The sequence below is a fragment of the Podarcis raffonei genome, chromosome 8, assembly GCF_027172205.1.
Source record: "Podarcis raffonei isolate rPodRaf1 chromosome 8, rPodRaf1.pri, whole genome shotgun sequence".
NCBI classification, from domain to species: domain Eukaryota; kingdom Metazoa; phylum Chordata; class Lepidosauria; order Squamata; family Lacertidae; genus Podarcis; species Podarcis raffonei.
Window position 1 is genome coordinate 93,058,778 of NC_070609.1, and position 22,389 is coordinate 93,081,166.

The 22,389-nt window shown below is 44.8% G+C and overlaps 1 protein-coding gene across 6 annotated transcripts in view; it reads right to left on the reverse strand.

The window, feature by feature from the left end:
• ZMAT4 (zinc finger matrin-type 4) overlaps window positions 1-22,389 on the reverse strand; it is a 300,023-nt gene that overhangs the window by 174,997 nt on the left and 102,637 nt on the right. For 5 of the 6 annotated variants that reach the window (XM_053401632.1, XM_053401633.1, XM_053401629.1 and 2 more), the window contains exon 2: window positions 12,665-12,766. In XM_053401632.1, coding sequence (XP_053257607.1) covers window positions 12,665-12,766 — 102 coding nt within the window. Of the gene's footprint in view, window positions 1-12,664; window positions 12,770-22,389 lie in introns of all 6 variants that reach the window. The other variant, XM_053401628.1, reaches the window with a different exon arrangement.

Below are 22,389 nucleotides of genomic sequence, written 5' to 3' on the forward strand. Positions count from 1 at the left end.
TTGGCTCATGTCAAGTTTGTGGTCAACCAAGACTCCTAGATCCTTTTCACATGTAGTGCTCTCAAGCCAGGTGTCACCCATCTTGTATTTGTGCCTCTCATTTTTTTTGCCCAAGTGCAATACTTTACATTTCTCCCTGTTAAAATTCATCTTGTTTGTTTTGGCCCAGTTCTCTAATCTGTCAAGGTCGTTTTGAAGTGTGATCCTGTCCTCTGGGGTGTTAGCCACCCCTCCCAGTTTGGTGTCATCTGCAAATTTGATCAGGATGCCCTTGAGTCCATCATCAAAGTCGTTGATAAAGATGTTGAATAAGACTGGGCCCAAGACAGAACCCTGTGGCACCCCACTAGTCACTCTTCTCCAGGATGAAAAGGAACCATTGATGATCACCCTTTGGGTTCGGTCAGTCAGCCAGTTACAAATCCACTGAGTGGTAGCTTAGTCAAGACCGCATTTTACCAGCTTCTTTACAAGAATATCATGGGGCACCTTGTCAAATGCCTTGCTGAAATCAAGGTAGGCTACATCCACTGCGTTCCCTTCATCTACCAGGCTTGTAATTCTGTCAAAAAACGAGATCAGGTTCGTCTGACATGACTTATTTTTCAGAAATCCATGCTGACTATTGGTGATCACAGCATTCCTTTCTAGGTGCTCACAGACTGTTTGCTTAATGATCTGCTTGTTTGAAAACAAGGCTCCACCGAATCCCCTTCTGGAAACTAAGCATGCAAACCCTAGTAAGGAGAAACAACCTCCCAGAACCTGGCCTGGTCTCCAGAAACAAGAGCCTCAAAAACTAAAAAGGAAAGATGCTCACCTGCAAGACCTGCAATCTCAAGAGAATGAAGATGAGGACCTTTTCTCCGTGAAAGAAAATTCCCTAATTAGGCAATTTTGCCATTTTCCATCTCCAATACGGACTGAAATATTGGAAAGACTAGACTTGCTAAGGGTTAAGCTGGCTGGGAGAGATATAGATAAGGAAATTAATGTGGACGCCCACAATAAGGACCAGACTTCCTATAATTTGAACCCTATACAAGAACAAAACCCAGCGGCCTGTCGGCCACGTTACCTTCAGACGGTGGCTGAGATTAACCTACCTCCAATCAAGGAAGCCCAGCACACTGAAGAGAACACTACACCACCTCCAACAAGGAGAACCATCCCTAAGGTGAACTCACCAGGCTCTTGGGACAAGCTGAGGTACCTAGACGAGGCAGAATTAGGCCATAATCAGGTACCGGAAGAATACTTACGGAAAGAGATAACACACTTCAAAGGCCCGGTGACCACTAATGTCAGTATTCAACACTTAACAGCCGAAACTATAGAACACTTGGCTAGTCTGCCATGTATGGAGAGCAATGGGCCGGCTCATAAAAGAGTAATCGCTAAAAGCACCTTGGGAAATAATTGACAAAGATCAGACCAGAGGCAAACACCAGCCGGCTCCCTATCTCCGTGGAAATCCGACATCATTAGGTATAAACAGACTCAATCCTCACTCACAAATCAAGCAAAAGCAGTTCCTTCCTTTAAAGACGCATCCAATGCATCCCAGAGCCTTAAAATTGTCTCCTGGAATGTTAACGGCTGGGCGTCAAAGCAAAAGGATCCTGAGGCAATAAACTTCATCTCTTCTTTTGACATTGTGTGCCTTCAAGAGACCTGGTCCCAACAAAGTATCGCTCTCCCTAATTATTGCTCCTTTAGCTCCTGTGCTCGTAAACTAACCAACAGGGGTCGCCCCCAAGTTGGCCTCGCCTGTCTTATTTCAACCAACTTATCCCTCACTATTTGCGAGGAAATTAAATCTTCCCCTTACTTTCTCACTATAAAGATCCATCTTCCAAAGACCAAAAGCCCATGGTTGATAACTACAGTATATCTGCCCCCAGTAACCAATGATTTCGACCGCAATGAAAGGTGGTCTGAACTTTCGTCTTGGCTCCATGATCTTCAAACAACTAACCCAGGACTTCCCCAAATCCTCTTAGGCGATTTTAATGCAAGAATAGGTCCCAACGACGATGATATATTATCTTCTGCAGCACTCTTGGACAATCCCCCGCAGCCCCCCTGGGGAAACAGATGCTCTCTTGATCCTATAACAAATGCGTCGGGGAGGCTGATGGCCCAATTGGCCATGGAAAACGATCTTTGCATCGCGAATGGTAACATCACTCCCTTGTCTTCGCAGCAGTTAACGTGCATCACTTCCCGGGGAACCAGTGTTGTCGACTACATTTTATTGACGCCGGAGCTATTTTCAATTTCTACAAAAATGGAAGTGGCTGAATATTTTGGTGGTGACCACCTTCCATTGACTCTATTGTTAAACCTAATAGAGCCATTTTCAGCCCCCTCAAACTATAGTTCCACGGCACAAAGCCACCCTGTATACAAAACAAAGAAATGGACAAGCCTCAGTTCCTCTCTTGCCCTGGACATACAAAAATCATTTGATATGTCTGCTGTTCCTTCTGACCCAATTCTGCCCGCTGACCAATATCAGAAATTAATTGATGCTTTCTCAACAACTTACACAACCACCACCTCGCCTATCCACCAACGCCTCTTCTCTGAATCACCTTGGTTTGACAAGGAATGTAAAGCCCTAAGAAGGCGAATTAGGAAAATGGTCAGAATCATCAAATTTTCCAACGACCCCCAAACCCGTGCAAAGCTCATAGATATTAAAAGGACATACAGAAACATGATTCATTGCAAGAAACAGCAGCACATCCTTGAGGCTTGGTCCACTCTTCGTTCGGCTGTAGAGAGGCATGACTCCCGCTCCTTCTGGCGCTTAGTTAGACCTTCGGCACCACTCAATTCAGCTACCCAGATTTCCGCTGATGAATGGATTGCCTATTATTCAACCAGTTTCGCTTCTCCAAATCATCTTACAGATCTCTTTCACCCCCCGTCGGACTTCTGTTCCTGTTCTCTTAGTCCCACTTCTTCAATAAACTTTACCTCAACTCGCATCTTCAACATCATAATGTCCATGCGAAGGAATAAGGCCCCCGGCCCAGACATGGTCCCGTTGGACCTTTTCCTGACTGATCCTCTTTGGTGGAGCGAACAGCTGACTCCTGTATTCACCGCTATCTCCTCCGCCCTAGACATCCCCGACTCCTGGAGAGAAGCTATAATAGTTCCGATCTTCAAAGGCGGCCAGCCAAACATCCCTAGGAACTATCGCCCCATCAGTTTATTATCTATTCCGGGGAAAATATTTGCCGCTGTATTACTGGAAGAACTTCTTTCATGGGTCCAGGAGAGGAACATTCTACCGCTAGAACAGATTGGCTTCCGAAAGTCAGCATCAACCATGGACCACTGTCTAACTCTTTATCACCTTGCCAGTAAATACACTGCACCAAGGCAAGGCCACCTATTTGCCGCTTTCATGGACCTGGAGGCCGCCTTTGATTCCATTCCTAGGCAGAGATTATGGTCCAAACTTGCCCATCTGGGAATTGATCCGCACCTCCTCTCCCTAATTGTTTCCCTTTATTCAAACACCACAGCTTGCGTCCGAAGTGGTCCCAACGGCTCCCTTACCACTCCATTCCCAACAGCCAAGGGCGTCCGACAAGGTTGTCTCTTGGCCCCCCTACTGTTTAATCTTTATCTTCATGATGCAATTTCCCCTTTGAAGCTAGCAACTAAGTATCCTCCTCACTTAGCAGGCCACCCCGTTGCTTCCCTTTTCTATGCAGATGATGCCGTCATCTTATCCAGAACAGCTGCGGACCTAGCAAATGCAGTTAATGCATTTATCGCCTGTTGTAAGGCGGAAGCTCTTAATATTAATTATAAAAAATCGAAAGTCCTTCACTTCACTCGTTCCCGCAAACTCAAGCTGGAGCCGCTTAAGATCACAGGTGGCTACTTAGAAAAGGTAAAAGCCTTTAAATATCTAGGCTTAATATTCACTTATAATCTCTCCTGGACCACCCATCTACAATCTGCCTTTTTCGCCGCAACCACGACCTCCAATGCCATTGTCCGATTTTACCACCAGAAGGGCGGCAAACACCTTCCAGCAGCAATTCAAATATTTAATGCCAAAGTTGTTCCTAAATTATTATATGGCTGTGAAGTATGGACTACAGCAATATCAGGTAACTTGGATCGCCCACTTCATATGTTTCTGAGATCTCTTTCCGGTGTCCCGAGATGCGTCTCAGGTGCAGCCCTACGACTTGAGTTCGCCCAGCCCTCAATTGTAAAACGAGCATGGTGTCAAGCCATTTCCTATAGCTCCCACCTACTAGCATCGGATGCTCGAATTAGAGGGGGTTTTTCCAATCTGATCCTAAGAGATATTCATAATTCCCCTTGGAAAACTACAATTAACCTCAAACTCCGCTCTCTTTTCAATCTGAATTGCAAAACTGTTCTTAAATTAGAGTGTATCAGTCTGGCGGCCCTACCTTCAATTAAAAAGAAGCTACAGCAACTTGACTTCTCTAACACAGCTGCCGATGCAAGAGGGCCGTGTTCAGGCCTAGCCCTAGCTATTCCTCCCCCTGAAGGAATCCCTCTATACTGCTTCACAATCTCTTCGGAGGCTAAGCGAAGGGCCTTTACCTGTGCCCGTCTCAACTGTTTTCCTACAGCAGTTCTGTCGGGTCGTTATTCCAGAGTCCCCATCGCAAACAGAACATGCACCTGTAATGACATGGCTCTGGAGACTATGGAACATGTAATGCTCTTCTGTCCCAACTGGACAGATGAAAGATCTCGGTTTTTAACTCCTCTCATGAACAAGCTTCATCTCCCAATCCAGCCCTGGATAGTGTCCCTTTTTTTGCAGGACTCTGATTGTTGGATTACCGAGATGACAGCTAACTTCCTGCTCAGTGTGATGAAGAGGAAAGCGGCACTAACTTCTTTTTTAACACCACAGCTGCAGTCGATACGCTGCACAATCGAATGAAGTTCCAAGTAGCTTTATTGTACAAGGACAATGGAGCTAGGACAAATCTGAGGAGCTGAAGGACCCCTTTAACGATCCTCCTCCAGCCTCAGCAGTTTTTTTATCTTTTTGTTTTTGTACTATCGGTCACTCGATGTTTTAAATCCCCTGTTGCTTCTGTTATCTCTTTTTTTTCCCCTTTAAGTATTTGCCCAGGACGATATCTACCTTTACCTCCCCACCCCCATTTTATGTTGTTATTTCTATGTATATCATGCTATGGCCACACGGCTAATGCAATAAAATCTATTGATCTGCTCCAGAATCTTCCCTGGTATTGATGTCAGACTGACTGGGCAGTAATTATTTGGGTCCTCTCTTTACCCACTATTTAACACTGGCGATGAGGATGGGATCGATGGACATCAGAGCACAGCCAGATTTGGACATTCACTGAGCAGAATAACTGAGCGGAATCACTGAACAGAACCAATTCAGAGCTGACCGTTCTGGCTAGAGCACTGTGTTCCATCCATCGCCCTCCAGGTCGGCATTGGAATCATGGCTTCACTCGTGCATCTACCGCCGTTTACCCCAGCCTCTGAATCATGGGACTCTTACCTCGCTCGGTTCGACTGCTACCTCCAAGCAAACGTGCTGACAGCAGTGTCAGAATCGCGTAAGCGAGGCCTCTTCCTCAGCCTTTGTGGCCTCGAATTGTTCGAGACGGCCCGAGCACTGGTTGCACCTTTAGCAGTCCATGAAGCGCCCTGGGACACAATTCATGAGAAGCTCAACAACCACTATGCGCCAAAGCCGTCCAAGATTGCTGCCCGCCATGCGTTCTACCACCGGAACCAGGCAGAGGGGGAGTCAATTAACAACTACACCACCGCTCTCCGGAAGGCCACGCTGCACTGCAAATTCCGAGACTTAGACGATGCCCTGATGGATCGAATCGTCTGGGACATCAGTCTGCAACGGCGTCTCCTCGCCAAGCCAGACCTAATGTTGCAGAAGGCCATTGAGGAGGCCGTGGCCTCAGAAGCTGCTGAACTCTCCGCCCAGGAAATCTGCAAGGCCAGTAGCCCACGTCTTGCTAGGAAGCCTGTCCCAGTGCATCACGAAGAGGCCAGCAGTGACAAGGGATCCTCCAGTGAAGATGATGATGTGTACCAGACAAAGCGGGTGCACGGGAAGTTCAAACAGAAGTCCACGGGCCAATCAGAATGTGCCGGCTGTGGAGGCAATAATTCCCGTGCCAAGTGTCGGTTCAGAGACACCATCTGTCGGTGATGTTCCAGGAGGGGTCACATCGCTAAGGTCTGTTGATCAGCTCCGTCCAACACCTCCCCCTCGCCATCTCACAAGTCCAAGTCTTCCCCCAAGTCAGCCAAGGGGAGCTGCTTCGCTCTCATCTCGCCACTGCCCGTCCGGAACCATGATTGGCCAAACCGACTCGCCTACGCGTCGCAAGCTACACGTCACCGTGCTCATCGAAGGAGCTCCGTGTGACATGGAGATTGACAACGGGTCTGCCTTGTCCGTCGTATCCTGGAGCACCATCAAAAGACTCATGCCCAAGCTGTCCAAGAGGCAACTCGGCCCACACCGCATACATTTGAGAGACTATCAGGGAAATGCATCCCCGTGGTAGGCGTTGGCCGGTTCCGGCTCACTTTCAAGAATTTTTCAGCCCTGCTCCGACTGGTGGTGGTTGAAGGCCTGCGGCCTAGCCTCCTAGGGCTAGACTGGTTTGAGGCCCTCAGCCTGGAAGTCACTGGCATCAACTGCATCTCTGACACAGAGGTTGATGGCCTAATCAAAGGCAGGAAACCCTGGGTTGTTGTTGCTACAATGTTGACAGCCGGCTGCCTTTTAAAAGCAGGCTGGCTGAGCTATTTGCTGTTCAGTTCTGTTCCAGCTTACAAATAAAGAGCTGCTTTGGAGAAATCACTGCATCGTCTGCTATGTCTACCCACTATTTAACAATATTGACTTAAATAACTTTGTCGTGTATATTCTTTTTAAGAGGGACAAGAAGGGATCTTACCAGGAATCTTATATAGAGAGGCTCAAACGAGCCCGGAACAAACAAACCGCTGTGTGTTTAAAGGGGAATGTTGAAACTGCTAAGATATAGAGCTTGCTAACGCAAGTTAGGAAAAATATCATTAAACAATATATCCTCTCTTGCCTCCCTGAACATTCCCCACAGACACAACATGCTCCTGAGAAATGGCTTGAGGAGGAAGAGAAAAGGAAGTGTTCTCTGTTAAGCCTCTGGTTCTCAGAGAGCAAGTTCATTGGCAATAATGAAAGCACATTTCAAAGCTTTACCAGTGCAGATAGAGAAATGGGGGGGGGGAGAGATAAACCTCATTGCCAACAGCTCCATTTTTTGAATACTGTAAGTGTCCGGCTCCTTTTGATACTGTAAGAGTGCCACTTATTCCTCACTTCATATGAGAAATGACTTTATAGGTCATTTTTTAAAAAATCAGTACATTTGAATTTTCGACACTGGGGGACAAAGTAAGAGAGAGAGTAAGGCAGCCCTTGCCAATTGGAGTGGGAAGGGATGAAAGAGGGACCAGGTGGATGGATTTGTTACAGAAGGAGGTGCTGGTAACTGTGGAGAAAGCAGAATGTTCTTTTAACTCTCAAACATATTCTGCTTGGGCATCCATGCTTCCCTGACATGTGCCAATTATTTCCAACAGCCACCTGTTAAGCAGTCTGTGAGTTTAGCTGCCTATCTTGGGAAGGAGATTAGTAACGCACATGTATTTTGATTTTTTGACAAAGGTTGGTTTGACATTTTTCTACCGTCCTTCTCCCCTACACACCAGAGGCCATGGGAACACCCTTCCATGGAATCAGGTGGAGGAAGGGCTTCAGGGTGCCATTCAGAGTGACAAGGTGCATCTAGGATACCAGGAAGCTCACCCCTGCGGAGTTATTGCCGATTTGCAAGATTCAGAGTTTTGGGCGGTGGGGTTGCTTTTGGTATTTTGTCTTTCTGGGGAAAGTGTCATGACATCTCTATGTAATTTGCAGCCCATTTCTTTGCACTGAAATGAAAGGGGTGGGATAATAACAATGTAATTTACATAATTAAGTACGTATATTACATCAGCTATGGAAATTTGACACAGTGGACAGGGAGGCGAGTAAAGTCTTTGGCAGATGGTGAACTGCAATGGAGCAGAAATGGTGTAGCACATTACCAACAGGCTGGAGCAGAAAACACCTTCCTCTTCTAAAAAAGGTTATTTGTTCTTTAGAAACAACACATTTTTAAAAACTTGGTTGTTTATGTTTTTTACAAATCTCTTTGCCCCAGGGGTGTGGATTGGATACAACCACTGTCCTCCGTTGCTGAGGAGCTCAGGTGTGCTGTCACTGAGTTTCCCTTTTAGGCAACTGCTGAAAGCATGAGAATTTTGCAAGCTGGAGAAAGGGAACACTTTATAGATGGCCTCCATAATAGGCATTACTAACTTTCTACCTGGGGGAAGCAAGGGGGAATGTAAATGCCTTTCTCTGGACCTGATTCCCCCCCACCCTACAAACTACCAATAAAAAGCCACTTATTAGTCCTGGTGGGAACAAAAGTGCCTTTTCAACAAAATTCTCCCTCCTGGTAAACTTGGCAACAGATGCTTTCATTTCTTCAGGTGAGGATCCACCACCTCCATTTTGCACAGAGAACCCTTTTGCACTCACTACTGGTGCTTCAGAAGCAAGCTTCTGTAGCTGTGGGGAAACCACAGAAAAGGCCACCCCCTAAATGCACATGGAGGAGGACATCCGTAGACACAGCATGGTATCTATGGGAGAAGGAGAAGGTCTTCCATTAGGCACTGTGGTCCCAAGCTGTGAAGAGATGGGATAACTCAGCTGGCAGTACATGAGACGCTTAATCTCAGAGTTGTGTGCTCTAAAAAGAGCTAGCTTTCCAAAAATTCCTGCATTGCAGGGGGTTGGACTTGATGACCCTCATGGTCCCTTCCAACGCTATGATTCTATGAAATGGATCTGGAACTGAATCAGAAGCTAGCAGCAGATGGGTGTCCACTTCTTCATCCACAAGATGCCAGACTGAGATCAGGATGCATCACCCTCACCCCCCAATAAAATATTTGAGAGGGTCACCCCCCCCAGGTGGATGGGCATTGCCATTTCAATGGTGTGTGTGTGCTGTATCATGTGATCTGGGCCCCCCACTATTTTCAAGTTGGCATCCCTGAGATGCAGGATAACTCTTTCTGCTGTTTCTCTAGCATCATCTGCGTAAAGAAAGGGTGGGTGGGTGAAAAACAGAGCCAGCAGGAATAGGGAGTGGATTCCACCACTGAGTGGAGGAAAAACCCACCCCCATTTCCACACACCTCCCCCAAGAAAATCCACATTGCTCAGGCAGAGCAGCAAAAATGGTAGCAGTCATTAGGCTTATTCTTGATAATGAAAACAAATCAGTGCTTTTTACAATGATTTGGCAGCAGAGAGCATTTGAGCAGAAAAACTGGTTGTGAGATTATAGCATTCTTCACTAAACTGTCCCCATGATGCAGGTCTGTTTCAGGTGGGGAGGTGAGGGTATCTTTCTTTCTCTCTCTCTTTAGCTGTCTTCCAAAACAGGAATAGCAGGTGTTGCTCTTAGAATTTGATACTTCCTTTGCAGTCAGAGCAGGGCTGGATGAACTATAAAGCAAAATAAGCAGGTGCTTAGGGCATCAAGGGAAGGGGGCCCCACAGAAATTTTCCACTGCTGGATTTTTAACATTAATGGTCACAAATTGCTCAGCTGAGCATTCATTTTCTCAGCTGAAGGATATAAAAAATCCCAGCAGAACAACTGTGCAACAAGGCAGGCTGGATTCCTTACCTCTGCTAAGTATAGAACCAGATGCATTACATAAGATTAATTTTGAGGATCAGATCAAACACTTTGAAATTAGAAAAGTACAGAAATTTTTCAAGTATAAATAAAGGGGAAGTATAAAAAAAACATTTTTTCCACTGTACTGTAGGTTTTGTTTCATTTCGGAAAATAATATTTTATTTTATGGTTTCTTATTTAAAATTAGATATATATGGGGGCACCAAAATCTTTTAAGTGCTTTAGGGCCTCTAAAGGTCTTATTCCAGCCCTGAGTTAGAGAACAGCATATCCTGCAATAAAATTGTTATAAAATGAAATCGCTCCTTTTTGTCTGTTTGTTGGTGGCATTAATTTACATTAATTAGCATCAGTTATGACAAAGACAAGCTGTTAGGTCAGTTTTCCCCATGCATTCCTTTGTTTTACCAGTTTGGGTGATTAGCAGTAAGGAAAGCCAGACACCGCTGTTATTGCCTCTGCTGTGATTACAAAAGTTAGGCCCCCCCTACCCATTTGTATTTTACCCTTCCCCTTCCCTTCGTGGGCAATTCAGAGTAGAGAGAACAGGAGGTGCAAGTTGACTTTGTCACAAGCTGCTGGTGTCCCAACATTAGCGTGAGCAGGCACTGCAGGGAGCAGAAGCCAGCACTCAGGCAGCTGGTGCGAGTTCCACAACCACAGCAATCCTGCTTCTTCCTCCGCTGTCATCCAGCTTGCCTCTCTGCCAACCCAATAAAAAGCTGCTGCTTACCACCATTCCACTTTGCCACAGGTGGATATGATTTGCATTCCAGCTGCCCAGAACCATCAACCAGAGATGGGCAAATCTGTCAATTTTGGTTTCTGTCAGTTTTCAGTTCTCAGCATTTCCACATGAGATTTATTTTTAAAGTCAGTTGAAAATGATCAGCGTTTTGGCGCAAAATTCTCCTAATAGTTAATATTTATTTATATCCCCTCCCCAACAAGGATCCCATTTTATATACCCATTTCTTAATACAATTTTGCATAAAACACACCTTTTCCCATAGTGATTTCCCCCTAATATAATGTATTTTTGGCTGCTATTTGCACCAATATGTAGATGTTTATCCACAGTTTACCCTAGTATATGCATTTTTACACACATTACTTGGTTGGATAATTGCATTGAGAAAATCATAGAAGTGCACATTTCAAAGGATGGTTTTGTTCTGGTTTACACATTATTTCAGAAAGTGTGAATTCGGTTCACCTTTGATTGCAAACTGAATCAAATTAGTCACCCCTACAGTCAAACGCCCTTTTGTTTCCATTAGTGTCACTCATCAATGACCAGTCTCTCCTCTGGGTCACATGACACCATCAATACAGCATTCTAAGGGCTCCTTCCAAACACTTTCTCTTGGTCATATTGTTCTGAAGTTGCCAGGCAGACCAGGACAGGTTTGTGGAAACAGGAGGAGCAAAACATATAGAAACCCACTGCTCACACTTCGCAGGGACCCCTCGCTCAAGCCATGACCTGCTGATCATCAGGACAGACATGCTCTCAGTTGTATTATTACAATGAAGTCTGAAGTGTGTTGCTACATGTTTTATAGCCAGTTGATAACACCCTTTAACATGTCTTTTAGCAGACAGTCACACAAAAACCCTGAATGTATGTTTAGCCTGTGAATTTTTAACATTTATAATAGAAAGCTGAAAACATCTGACACACCATTGAGGATGAATGAGATATTCAGTTCAGTTGACATCTTAATGCAAAATTACATAATCTTCACTTTCCAAAACAATATGAAATGAAATGTAGCTATTCTTCAAAATTCATACATCTCCAAATTTTGCAATGGAATTTTCCAAACAAATAAACTTTCCAATTGCTTTAAATGCTCACCATCCCTAAACATACATCCCTGTACAATCCAGCATATACAGGGATGGAGCCAAATTTGCAGCACAATCCCAGGCTACCCAATTTAAGTTCTATTGAGCTTAATGGGGCTCACTTTCAGATGAATGGGCATTGGCTGCGAGGAGGAAGGCAGTTCAACTATCCACATCCAAATGCCAGCAGGATAGAAATGAGGTTGGAGGAAAAATCAGGAGGAATATCCAACTTTCCCTGCTGCATAAGGATGTGCCAGGAGACTGGGGTGGCTTGGATCCTTTGGCACCCAGCCATTTCTCACCCCTCCCCTGGCACCCCACGGGCACACCCCCCCCCTTTGGGCTCTCTTGTCACTGCTCATATGCCAATTGGCCCAGGAGGTTAGAATTCACCATTGCATCTCATTCTCTGATGTTGCAGCCTCACACACAGCAGAGATAAAATAATCTCTAATGTCAGAGCAGGATATCTGAGATTTCCCATGTTCCTGGGAGCCAGGGTCATAGAACTGCACCCAAATTTAGGTGACCTTAGTTCCCATTGAAAACAATGGGGCTTAGGTCATGATGAATAATTTGTCCCATTGATTTCTGTGGGACCTAAGACCAATTTACAGAGGCTGCTTACACATCACACATTTAGAGCACAATGCTTCCCACACAAAAAAATCCTGGGAACTATAATTTACCCCTCAAAGAGCTACCATTCCCAGCACCCCTAACAAGCTACAGTTCCCAAGACTCTTTGGTGGAAGTCATGTGCTTTAAATGTATGCTGTGTGCACAGCCTTACTCTGGATCCTACCCATTGTCCTTATTTTCTTTTTGTGGATCCAACAATAAGATTCTCACCCTGCTGCCCATTGAGAATGCCTATTCACAACAGCAATTGTACAAAGTTTGCACTGAGCAGTGGAAAATCAGAGATATTTGCCCAGAGGTATTGCAGCCCTCCAGATGTTTCTTACCTCGTAATGAGCCACACGCTGCGATTCTGATATTAGCTGAGCGCTGCACACTTTGCAGTAGCTTTCTGTGAATAATTCCTGGTCAATATCTGATGACTTCATCTGCTTATAGGGAAAAAAGAAAGGAAAACAATAAAAAATATGTGAATCGTTGTTGTCGCTGTCTTACTTGCAGCAGTTATAAAATAGCATTTCACAAAGACCCATGAAAAGAGCTGTGCAAATAACTTTTCTGAGGAAAAGTTGGAGATAAAATCAAAATTGTTGTTACAATTGAATTAGACTATTGGAAGAAAGTCTGTGCAATTATGTAGAATGTAGAATTGTAGCTGACACTCGAACTCAGGACACAAGGGAGAAACGTGCTAAGAGGAAGGCACACTTGGCAAACCCTCACTGTGATCAACTCCCACCAGGAAACCAATGTCCCCACTGCGGAAGGATGTGTGGGTCCATAATTGGCCTCCACAGTCACCTAAGGACTCATTGTTAAAATCCGTGTTTTTGGAAGACAATCTTTATGCGCCCCCTCGCCCAGCTTGTCCGGAGTTTTGGGCTGGGTTGCCATCAGTATGCCGATGACACCCAACTCTATCTGTTGATGGATGGCCATCCTGACTCGGCCCCAGACACACTGACCAGATGTCTGGAAGCTGTGGCTGGATGGTTACGTGGGAGCCGGTTGAAGTTAAATCCTTCGAAGACAGAGGTCCTCTGGCTGGGACGGAGCGATATGGGATTGAGGGGGCAACTCCCATCTCTTGCGGGGGTGCAATTAGTGCCAGCATCGTCCGTTAAGAGTTTGGGTGTAATCTTCAATACCTCCCTCTCTATGGAGGCGCAGATTACAGCTATAACAAAGGCGGCATTTTTTCATCTCCGCCAAGCTAAGCAGTTGGCTCCTTATCTCTCTCGCCCTGACCTAGCCACTGTGATCCACGCGACGGTCACCTCCAGACTGGATTATTGTAACTCGCTCTATGTGGGGCTGCCCTTGAGACTGACCCAGAAACTCCAGCGGGTGCAGAATGCCGCGGCGAGACTCCTTATGGGGTCTTCGCTGCGAGATCATATTCATCCGGTACTATACCAGCTGCACTGGCTCCCGGTGGAGTACAGGATCAGGTTTAAGGTGCTGGTTTTAACCTTTAAAGCCCAAACGGCCTAGGACCCTCGTACCTACGGGACCGCCTCTCCTGGTATGTCCCACAGAGAAATTTACGGTCTGCAAATAAAAACATCCTGAAGGTCCCAGGCCACAGAGAGATTAGCTGGCCTCAACTAGAGCCAGGGCTTTCTCGGCCGCGGCTCCAATCTGGTGGAACGCTCTGTCACAAGAGACTAGGGCCCTGCGGGACCTGACATCTTTCCGCAGGGCCTGCAAGACAGAGCTGTTCCACCAGGCCTTTGGTCAGGGCGCAGCCTGACCCCCTCCTCTGGCAATCTGCACAGAATTTTGCTTAATGGTTGCCATCAATTTGATTTTAATTTGATTTTAATTAATTTTATAATGAATGTTTTTAGAATGTTGGATTATTTTGATTGTTGTTAGCCACCCTGAGCCCAGCTTCGGCTGGGGAGGGCGGGATATAAATAAAATTTATTATTATTATTATTACTTGGCTATGAGGGATCGCCAAAGAAGAAGTCAGTCCGATCCATCTGAGAAGAACTTGCTTCTCGTAAGTGCTGAAGTACAGAATAGAGTGAAAATGAGCTTTAAATGTGAAAGTTACATTTTATGCTACTTCTGATTTCAGGATTGAGAATGTCATAGAACATGCTTTAAATCAACAGACTTTAAATCCCTCTTGCAAACCATACTGGCCTCTAGTAGTTTTATTGCTATATGTCAGTGATGGCAAGCCTTTCAGAGACCAAGTGCCCAAACTGCAACCCAAAACCCACTTATTTAACGCAAAGTGTCAACACGGCAATTTAACCTGTATATCTCATTTTTTCTGTGTGTTTCATTTTAAAAAAATGCTTTATTAATCATTTTTCATGTATATACAACACGTAGTTATCTTCATTTCAGTCAGTCCAATAAGGATATCTATGCTCACAAAGAAAATTACATATAATTTCAACTATGTGTTTTCTACCCAAACATAAGACCTCCCATTCTCTCCATGTTTCACTTTGTAATAAACATATTACTTTAATTTGTTATTATTATTTGTAAAAATTCTCTTTTCTATTTTGATGTCATTTTCCTTTATATATATCATTTACAGAAATCATTCAAAGGGAACTACTGCGCTTACATTACAACTATTTTTCAAGTAGTTCTTGAAGTTATCCAATTCTAGAATGAACTCCTGTCTAGGTTTGTCTCTGATTCTTTCAGAAAGAGAGGCTAATTCTGCATATTCTGTAAGTTTGAGTAACCATTCATCTCTAGTAGGAAGTTTGTCATTTTTCCAATATGACGCAGTTGTGTACAGAAAATTTTTTCTTAAGCCCTTGTGGATATCTGTACCTGTAATACTCAAAAGAAATGTTTCTGGTTTTTAAGGAAGATTTACCTTTAGCATTATTTTTAGTTCTGAGTATATGTCATTCCAGAACTCTTTGACTTTTCGGCAAGTCCACCATATGTGAAACATGGTGCCTCCTGTTTCCCCACATCTCCAACAAACATCTGGTGTGTTTTTATACATCTTAGAGAGTTTATGTGGCGTCAGGTAAGGGTAAAGGTAAAGGGACCCCTGACCGTTAGGTCCAGTTGTGGCCGACTCTGGGGTTGCGGCGCTCATCTCGCTTTACTGGCCAAGGAAGCCGGCGTACAGCTTCCGGGTCATGTGGCCAGCATGACTAAGCTGCTTCTGGCGAACCAGAGCAGTGCACGGAAACACTGTTTACCTTCCCACCGGAGCGATACCTATTTATCTACTTGCACTTTGACGTGCTTTCAAACTTCTAGGTGGGCAGGGTCAGGTACCACCGGTATAACATTTTTTGCATATTTTCCTTTATGGAGTAACAGGCAGTAAACCTCTAATTTACCTTCCACAAATTCTTCCATTGGGACATCTGTATAGCGTGGCCTACATCTTGGGCCCATTTAATCATAGCCGACTTAACCTCCTCTGGGAAGTCAAGGAGGAGTCGGTAAGCCTTAGAAAGTGTTTTAATTTTGGAATTAATGACATCTGTTTCAAATCTTGTATTTTCTACCTCAAACCTTTTTTTTTTTTTTGTCAACCTTAAATCTTTCAAGCAATTGATAGTACAGTAGTACCTCAAGTTACAAAGCCCCAGGTTACAAATACTTCAGGTTACAAACGCCACTAATCTGGAAAAGTTGAGAACTTTGCCCAGGATGAGAACAGAAATGGTGTGCTGGTGGCACAGTGGCAGCTAGAGGCCCCATTAGCAAAAGCGCACCTCTAGTTAAGAACAGTTTCAGGTTAAGAACGGACCTCTAGAACGAATTAAGTTCGCAACTAGAGGTACCACTGTATTGAAACCAGTCACTCATTTGATCCCTTACTTCTTCAAATGTTTTAAATTTTAATTGGTTTCCTTCCTCCTTAAGTAATGTTCGGTAGGTGGGCCAATTCCTACTTGAATTTTTCCTCTTTATGGCTAATGCCTCAATTGGTGAGATCCACCATGGTGTCTTCTGTTCTAGAAGGTCTCTATATTTATCCCAGGCTTTAAATAAGGATTTTCTAATGATGTGATTGGTAAAATCCTTGTGTATTTTAGCTTTTTCATAAATCAGATATGCATGCCAATCTTATCTGATATTGAATCCTTCAAGATCTAATGTCTGGGTTCCCCATTACAGTGGTAAAGGTAAAGGTACCCCTGCCCGTACAGGCCAGTCTTGACAGACTCTGGGGTTGTGCGCCCATCTCACTTAAGAGGCCAGGGGCCAGCGCTGTCTGGAGACACTTCCGGGTCACATGGCCAGCGTAACAAAGCTGCATCTGGCGAGCCAGCGCAGCACACGGAAACGCCGTTCATTACAGTGGTACCTTGGGTTTAATTAAGTACTTAATTAATTCCGGAGGTCTGTTCTTAACCTGAAACTGTTCTTAACCTGAAGCACGACTTTAGCTAATGGGACCTCCCACTGCTGCTGCGCCGCCGGGGCATGATTTCTGTTCTCATCCTGAAGCAAAGTTCTTAACCTGAAGCACTATTTCTGGGTTAGCGGAGTCTGTAACCTGAAGCGTATGTAACCTGAAGCATATGTAACCCGAGGTACCACTGTATACACCATTCCCTTAACCAGGTGAGACAGACTGCCTCATAGTACAGTCTTATATCTGGCAGTGAGAAGCCTCCTCTGTCCTTAGTGTCAATGAGTATTTGATGTCTTATTCTAGGCCTCTTCCCCTGTCAGATAAATTTTGAGGTGTATCGTTGCCATTCCCTGAAGCGGTCTGTCCCACCCAGTATCAGGATTGATTGGAAAAGGAATTATAATTTGGGGAGCACATTCATTTTTATTATAGAGATCCTTCTTAAAACGGATAATTTCAATTTGCTACAGGTATCCAAGTTTCTTCTGATTTCAGCCCAAGCTGGGACATAATTATCCTGGTATAAGTTGATATTCTTTGAGGATATCCAAATGCGCAAATATTTAGCTTTTTGGCAGATCTTTAATCCTGATGTTTTTTCTAAGTCTGCTTTTTCTTCATTTGTTATATTTTTGACTAATATTTTAGTTTTTGTCTTATTCAATTTAAAGCCTGCCACCTTGTCAAAATTTTTCATCACCTCAATTGATTTATGGGTATGTTTGTAGCAAAAGGAAAAACAGAGAAACAGTGGGGTCACTCAGAGGAGAAGATGGTGAAATGCAAACAGGGGACACAGAAAGGGCTGAACTCCTCAATGCCTTCTTTGCCTCAGTCTTCTCCAATAAAGAAAATAATGCCCGACCTGAAGAATTTGGAGCAAATGATTCAGCAGAGGAAACACAGCCCAGAATAACTAAGGAGATAGTACAAGAATACTTGGCTAGTTTAGATGTATTCAAGTCTCCAGGGCCAGATGAACTGCATCCAAGAGTATTAAAAGAACTGGCAGATGTGATCTCAGAACCACTGGCAGTCATCTTTGAGAATTCCTGGAGAACAGGCGAAGTCCCGGCAGACTGGAGGAGGGCAAATGTTGTCCCTATTTTCAAAAAGGGGAAAAGAGAGGACCCAAATAATTACCGCCCAGTCAGTCTGACATCAATACCAGGGAAGATTCTGGAGCAGATCATTAAGCAAACAGTCTGTGAGCACCTAGAAAGGAATGCTGCGATCACCAATAGTCAGCATGGATTTCTGAAAAATAAGTCATGTCAGACTAACCTGATCTCGTTTTTTGACAGAATTACAAGCCTGGTAGATGAAGGGAACGCAGTGGATGTAGCCTACCTTGATCTCAGCAAGGCATTTGACAAGGTGCCCCATGATATTATTGTAAAGAAGCTGGTAAAATGCAGTCTTGGCTATGCTACCACTCAGTGGATTTGTAACTGGCTGACTGACCGAACCCAAAGGGTGCTCATCAATGGTTCCTCTTCATCCTGGAGAAGAGTGACTAGTGGGGTGCCACAGGGTTCTGTCTTGGGCCCGGTCTTATTCAACATCTTTATCAACGACTTGGATGATGGACTCAAGGGCGTCCTGATCAAATTTGTAGATGACACCAAACTGGGAGGGGTGGCTAACACCCCAGAGGACAGGATCACACTTCAAAACGACCTTGACAGATTAGAGAACTGGGCCAAAACAAACAAGATGAATTTTAACAGGGAGGAATGTAAAGTATTGCACTTGGGCAAAAAAAAAATGAGAGGCACAAATACAAGATGGGTGACACCTGGCTTGAGAGCACTACATGTGAAAAGGATCTAGGAGTCTTGGTTGACCACAAACTTGACATGAGCCAACAGTGTGACGCGGCAGCTGAAAAAGCCAATGCAATTCTGAGCTGCATCAATAGTATAGTATCTAGATCAAGGGAAGTAATAGTGCCACTGTATTCTGCTCTGGTCAGACCTCACCTGGAGTACTGTGTCCAGTTCTGGGCACCACAGTTCAAGAAGGACACTGACAAACTGGAACGTGTCCAGAGGAGGGCAACCAAAATGGTCAAAGGCCTGGAAACGATGCCTTATGAGGAACGGCTAAGGGAGCTGGGCATGTTTAGCCTGGAGAAGAGGAGGCTAAGGGGTGATATGATAGCCATGTTCAAATATATAAAAGGATGTCACATAGAGGAGGGAGAAAGGTTGTTTTCTGCTGCTCCAGAGAAGCGGACACGGAGCAATGGATCCAAACTACAAGAAAGAAGATTCCACCTAAACATTAGGAAGAACTTCCTGACAGTAAGAGCTGTTTGACAGTGGAATTTGCTGCCAAGGATTGTGGTGGAGTCTCCTTCTTTGGAGGTCTTTAAGCAGAGGCTTGACAACCATATGTCAGGAGTGCTCTGATAGTGTTTCCTGCTTGGCAGGGGGTTGGACTCGATGGCCCTTGTGGTCTCTTCCAACTCTATGATTCTATGATCTATGGAGACTTTCTTTAGGGTTTTCTGTCATCACCAGCAGATCATCAGCGAATGCCTTCACTTTATACACCCTTTGTCCTAGTGTTATTCCTTTAATCATATTATCTTCTCATATCATCTTATTTAATACAGTGGTACCTCGTTTTGAGTCCGCCCCGTTTAGCATCCATTTCATGGAACGTCTGCGGCAAACCTGGAAGTACTGGAATGGGTATTTCCGGGTTTGCCACTCGCACACTCGCAGAAGCACAAAATCACACTTCAAGCATGCGCAGAAGCACAAAACCGCTCCACACGCATGCTCAGAATGGCACTTTGTCGAGAGTCCCTTTCGTCGGGTTAGGGTCCCTTTCGTTGAGCATCCGGGGCTCCGGAACAGATCCTGGACTCAAAACAAGGTACCAATGTACTTCCAAGATCAAAATAAATATTAAAGGAGACAGCGGGCAGCCTTGGCGTGTTCCCTTGCTTATTGGTCATTCTTCTTCTTTTCTGTGTGTTTCATGCTTCTTCTTTATGACTGCTGTTGTAATAAATAATCCTTCTTAAAAGTTATTGCATTACATTCTTCATTAAATTATTTTCCCATTGATATATAAGTTTATGGTATAACTCAGTGCTTTTTTTCTAAAATAAATGTTTAGAGGTACTCTCATTTTGACTCAAGAAAATCACCACGGGGGGTGGGGTGGAATAAATACAGTTCAAATCGGGGGAAATAAATACAGTGGTACCTCAGTTTTCAAACAGCTTAGTTCTTGAACTACTTGGAACCTGAACACTTCAAACCTGGAAATGACTGCTCCAGTTTTGGAACTTTTTTCGGAAGTCGAACATGCTCTCTTCTGAGTATAACTTCCATTTTGAATGCCACACTTCCGTTTTCCTAGTGAGGAAAGGCACCTGCCACCCTCCAATGCTGGGTTCTGCCGTTGCAGCCACAACATCAACCAACCCCTCCTCCAGCTCTGGCAGCTCCGGCACTGAGTGAGGGAAGGCTGGGCCAGGGCAGAAAGCGAGCAGGCAAGGGATGTTGCCGCTGCCACCCCCTGCCTGCTCCTACTTGCAGGCGAGTAGGAGTGGGATCGGGCTGCTCCGCTAGGCAGTGTTGCTGCTTACATGGGAACAGGAACTGGATCAGGGCTGCTCAACTGGGGAGGTGCAGGATCCCTCACACTTTCCATTGAGGGGTTCGTGGCTGCACTCCCCTCAAGGGAGAAGTTTAAAGCAGCCCCCACCTCTGCATCAGATCCCCTGCAACCCCGTGAAGGCAGCCAGGCTAAATAGTTGCTGGGGTTGGGGAAGGTGGAGGCAGCCCAGAAGCTGCATCTGAGAGCCCCTGCAACACCTGAAAGCAGCTAGGCGCTCCTTAGATGAGCTGCCCGATCCTGCTCCTACTTGCTTGCAAGCAGGAGTGGAGGCGGGGATCTCTCAGCACAAAATGCACTCCACTTCTGAGAGATCCCCGCCTCCACTACTGCTTGCACTTGAGCTCTACTCTCCCCCTCACCCCCAGCACAGAAGCAGCTGCCCTGCTGGGGCGACGCGTGCCATAGGTTCGCCACCACTGCTATATGTCTTGCCACCCAAATTCCACCAAAGAAATCCTTTTTCATTGTACTTTTCAGAACAAAGGCATAAATTAGACATTACAAAAACCATTTCCAGAGGGGCTGCTGTGTGAGCCTCTTGCAGAAAAGACAACAAAAAGCTTTGTAGCACATTAAAGGCTACCCAATGTATTATGGCATAAGCTTTCCTATACTACAGTCCACTGCGTCAGATGTATGCAGTGCTTTTTTCCTGGAGGGATGCAGGGGTACCTTAAACATTTTGTGAATCTTTGTACTTTTGTCCATTTACTGTATTTATTTTTCCCAATTTGAACCATAAAATTGTGATTTTTCTTTAGTCAAAATGAGAGTACCCCTAAACATTTTTTTTTAGAAAAAAGCATTGTGTATATGGATACTGTTTATGTCTTTTGACATGGTGTTATTCTACTTTTGTGTATGAATATATGTATATGCACTCTTAGATAGTAAGTGGAAATAATTAAATAAACCAATACGCAAACTAGCAGCATGCTGCCAGGCTCTGCCACACCTCAACAGCCTTGACTTTCGCTTTTCGTAGGAAACACGAGACAGAGATAACAGAAATGCTGCTAACTCCATGCTGGAGCTACAAACATTAATGCAAAGTTGTTTACTGCAGATGTAAATGAAAATTTGATACTGGCTCAGTCACAAAGCAATTTGCAGAGACAATTGTTTGGCACACTGTTCACAACAGGGCTGTGACTGAAGAGCCCAGGCGTCTTTCTTAAGAAATGCTCAACCAGAAGTGACAATTCTGTAGTTTTGAATCCCTCGCCCAAACATGTTCTCTCCAGCTAGAGAAAAGTGCCGTGATGGTTCTGTATTTCAGGATTTTCTGTCAAAGGAAACAATGAACATATACCACTCATTTGAGCTTACCAGAGCCTTCAAAATATTTGTGTCCTCCTGCAGTTTTCAGTAAAGATTCCCTCTCATTCATGGATGACCTGCTTCAAGGAAAGCTGGCATCGCTGTTCCTTCCTCCCTTGTTATCTGGGTGACTGGAGATCACCCACTGAGAGCAAGGGGGAGCCCAGGGGGAGTAGCAAATTGCTCCTTAAAGGGTGAGACTCCCTTCTAAGCAGATTTGAAGATGAGGTTAGAAGCTAAAAACAAAGGAGTGGGTGGAATGGGGGTGCTGGGCTCATTCAATCCTTCTAAAGAGATACACAAGTGTTTAATGAATTCACAAGTGTTGTTGACTCAGAAATGAGTAGGCATCCTTTTATCAGCCTAAGAGGTGGGGGAACTTTTTCAGCCCAAGGGCCACATTCCCTTTACAAAGTACAGCTTCCAGAATTATTTGGAGCAAGACACAAGATAAGGTGCTATCATAATATTTTCAATGCAAGGTGTGAATGTGGCCTATATGATGAGGCTGCAAGGTCACATGGATCAGACTTGCCCCATCACTGATGCACAGAGTGGCCACAAACAGACCATCCATGCTTTTGCCACTGTGTGCCAGGATATGCCCTCACTTAAGCTAGGGTTGCATCTCGTTCATTTGGAAGAGAGCCATGTGTGTACAAGACTCCCTTTACATGCTGTGTAGGCATTAGGGGATTATGGCAGTCCTGTGCAATGGGATTGGGGCTA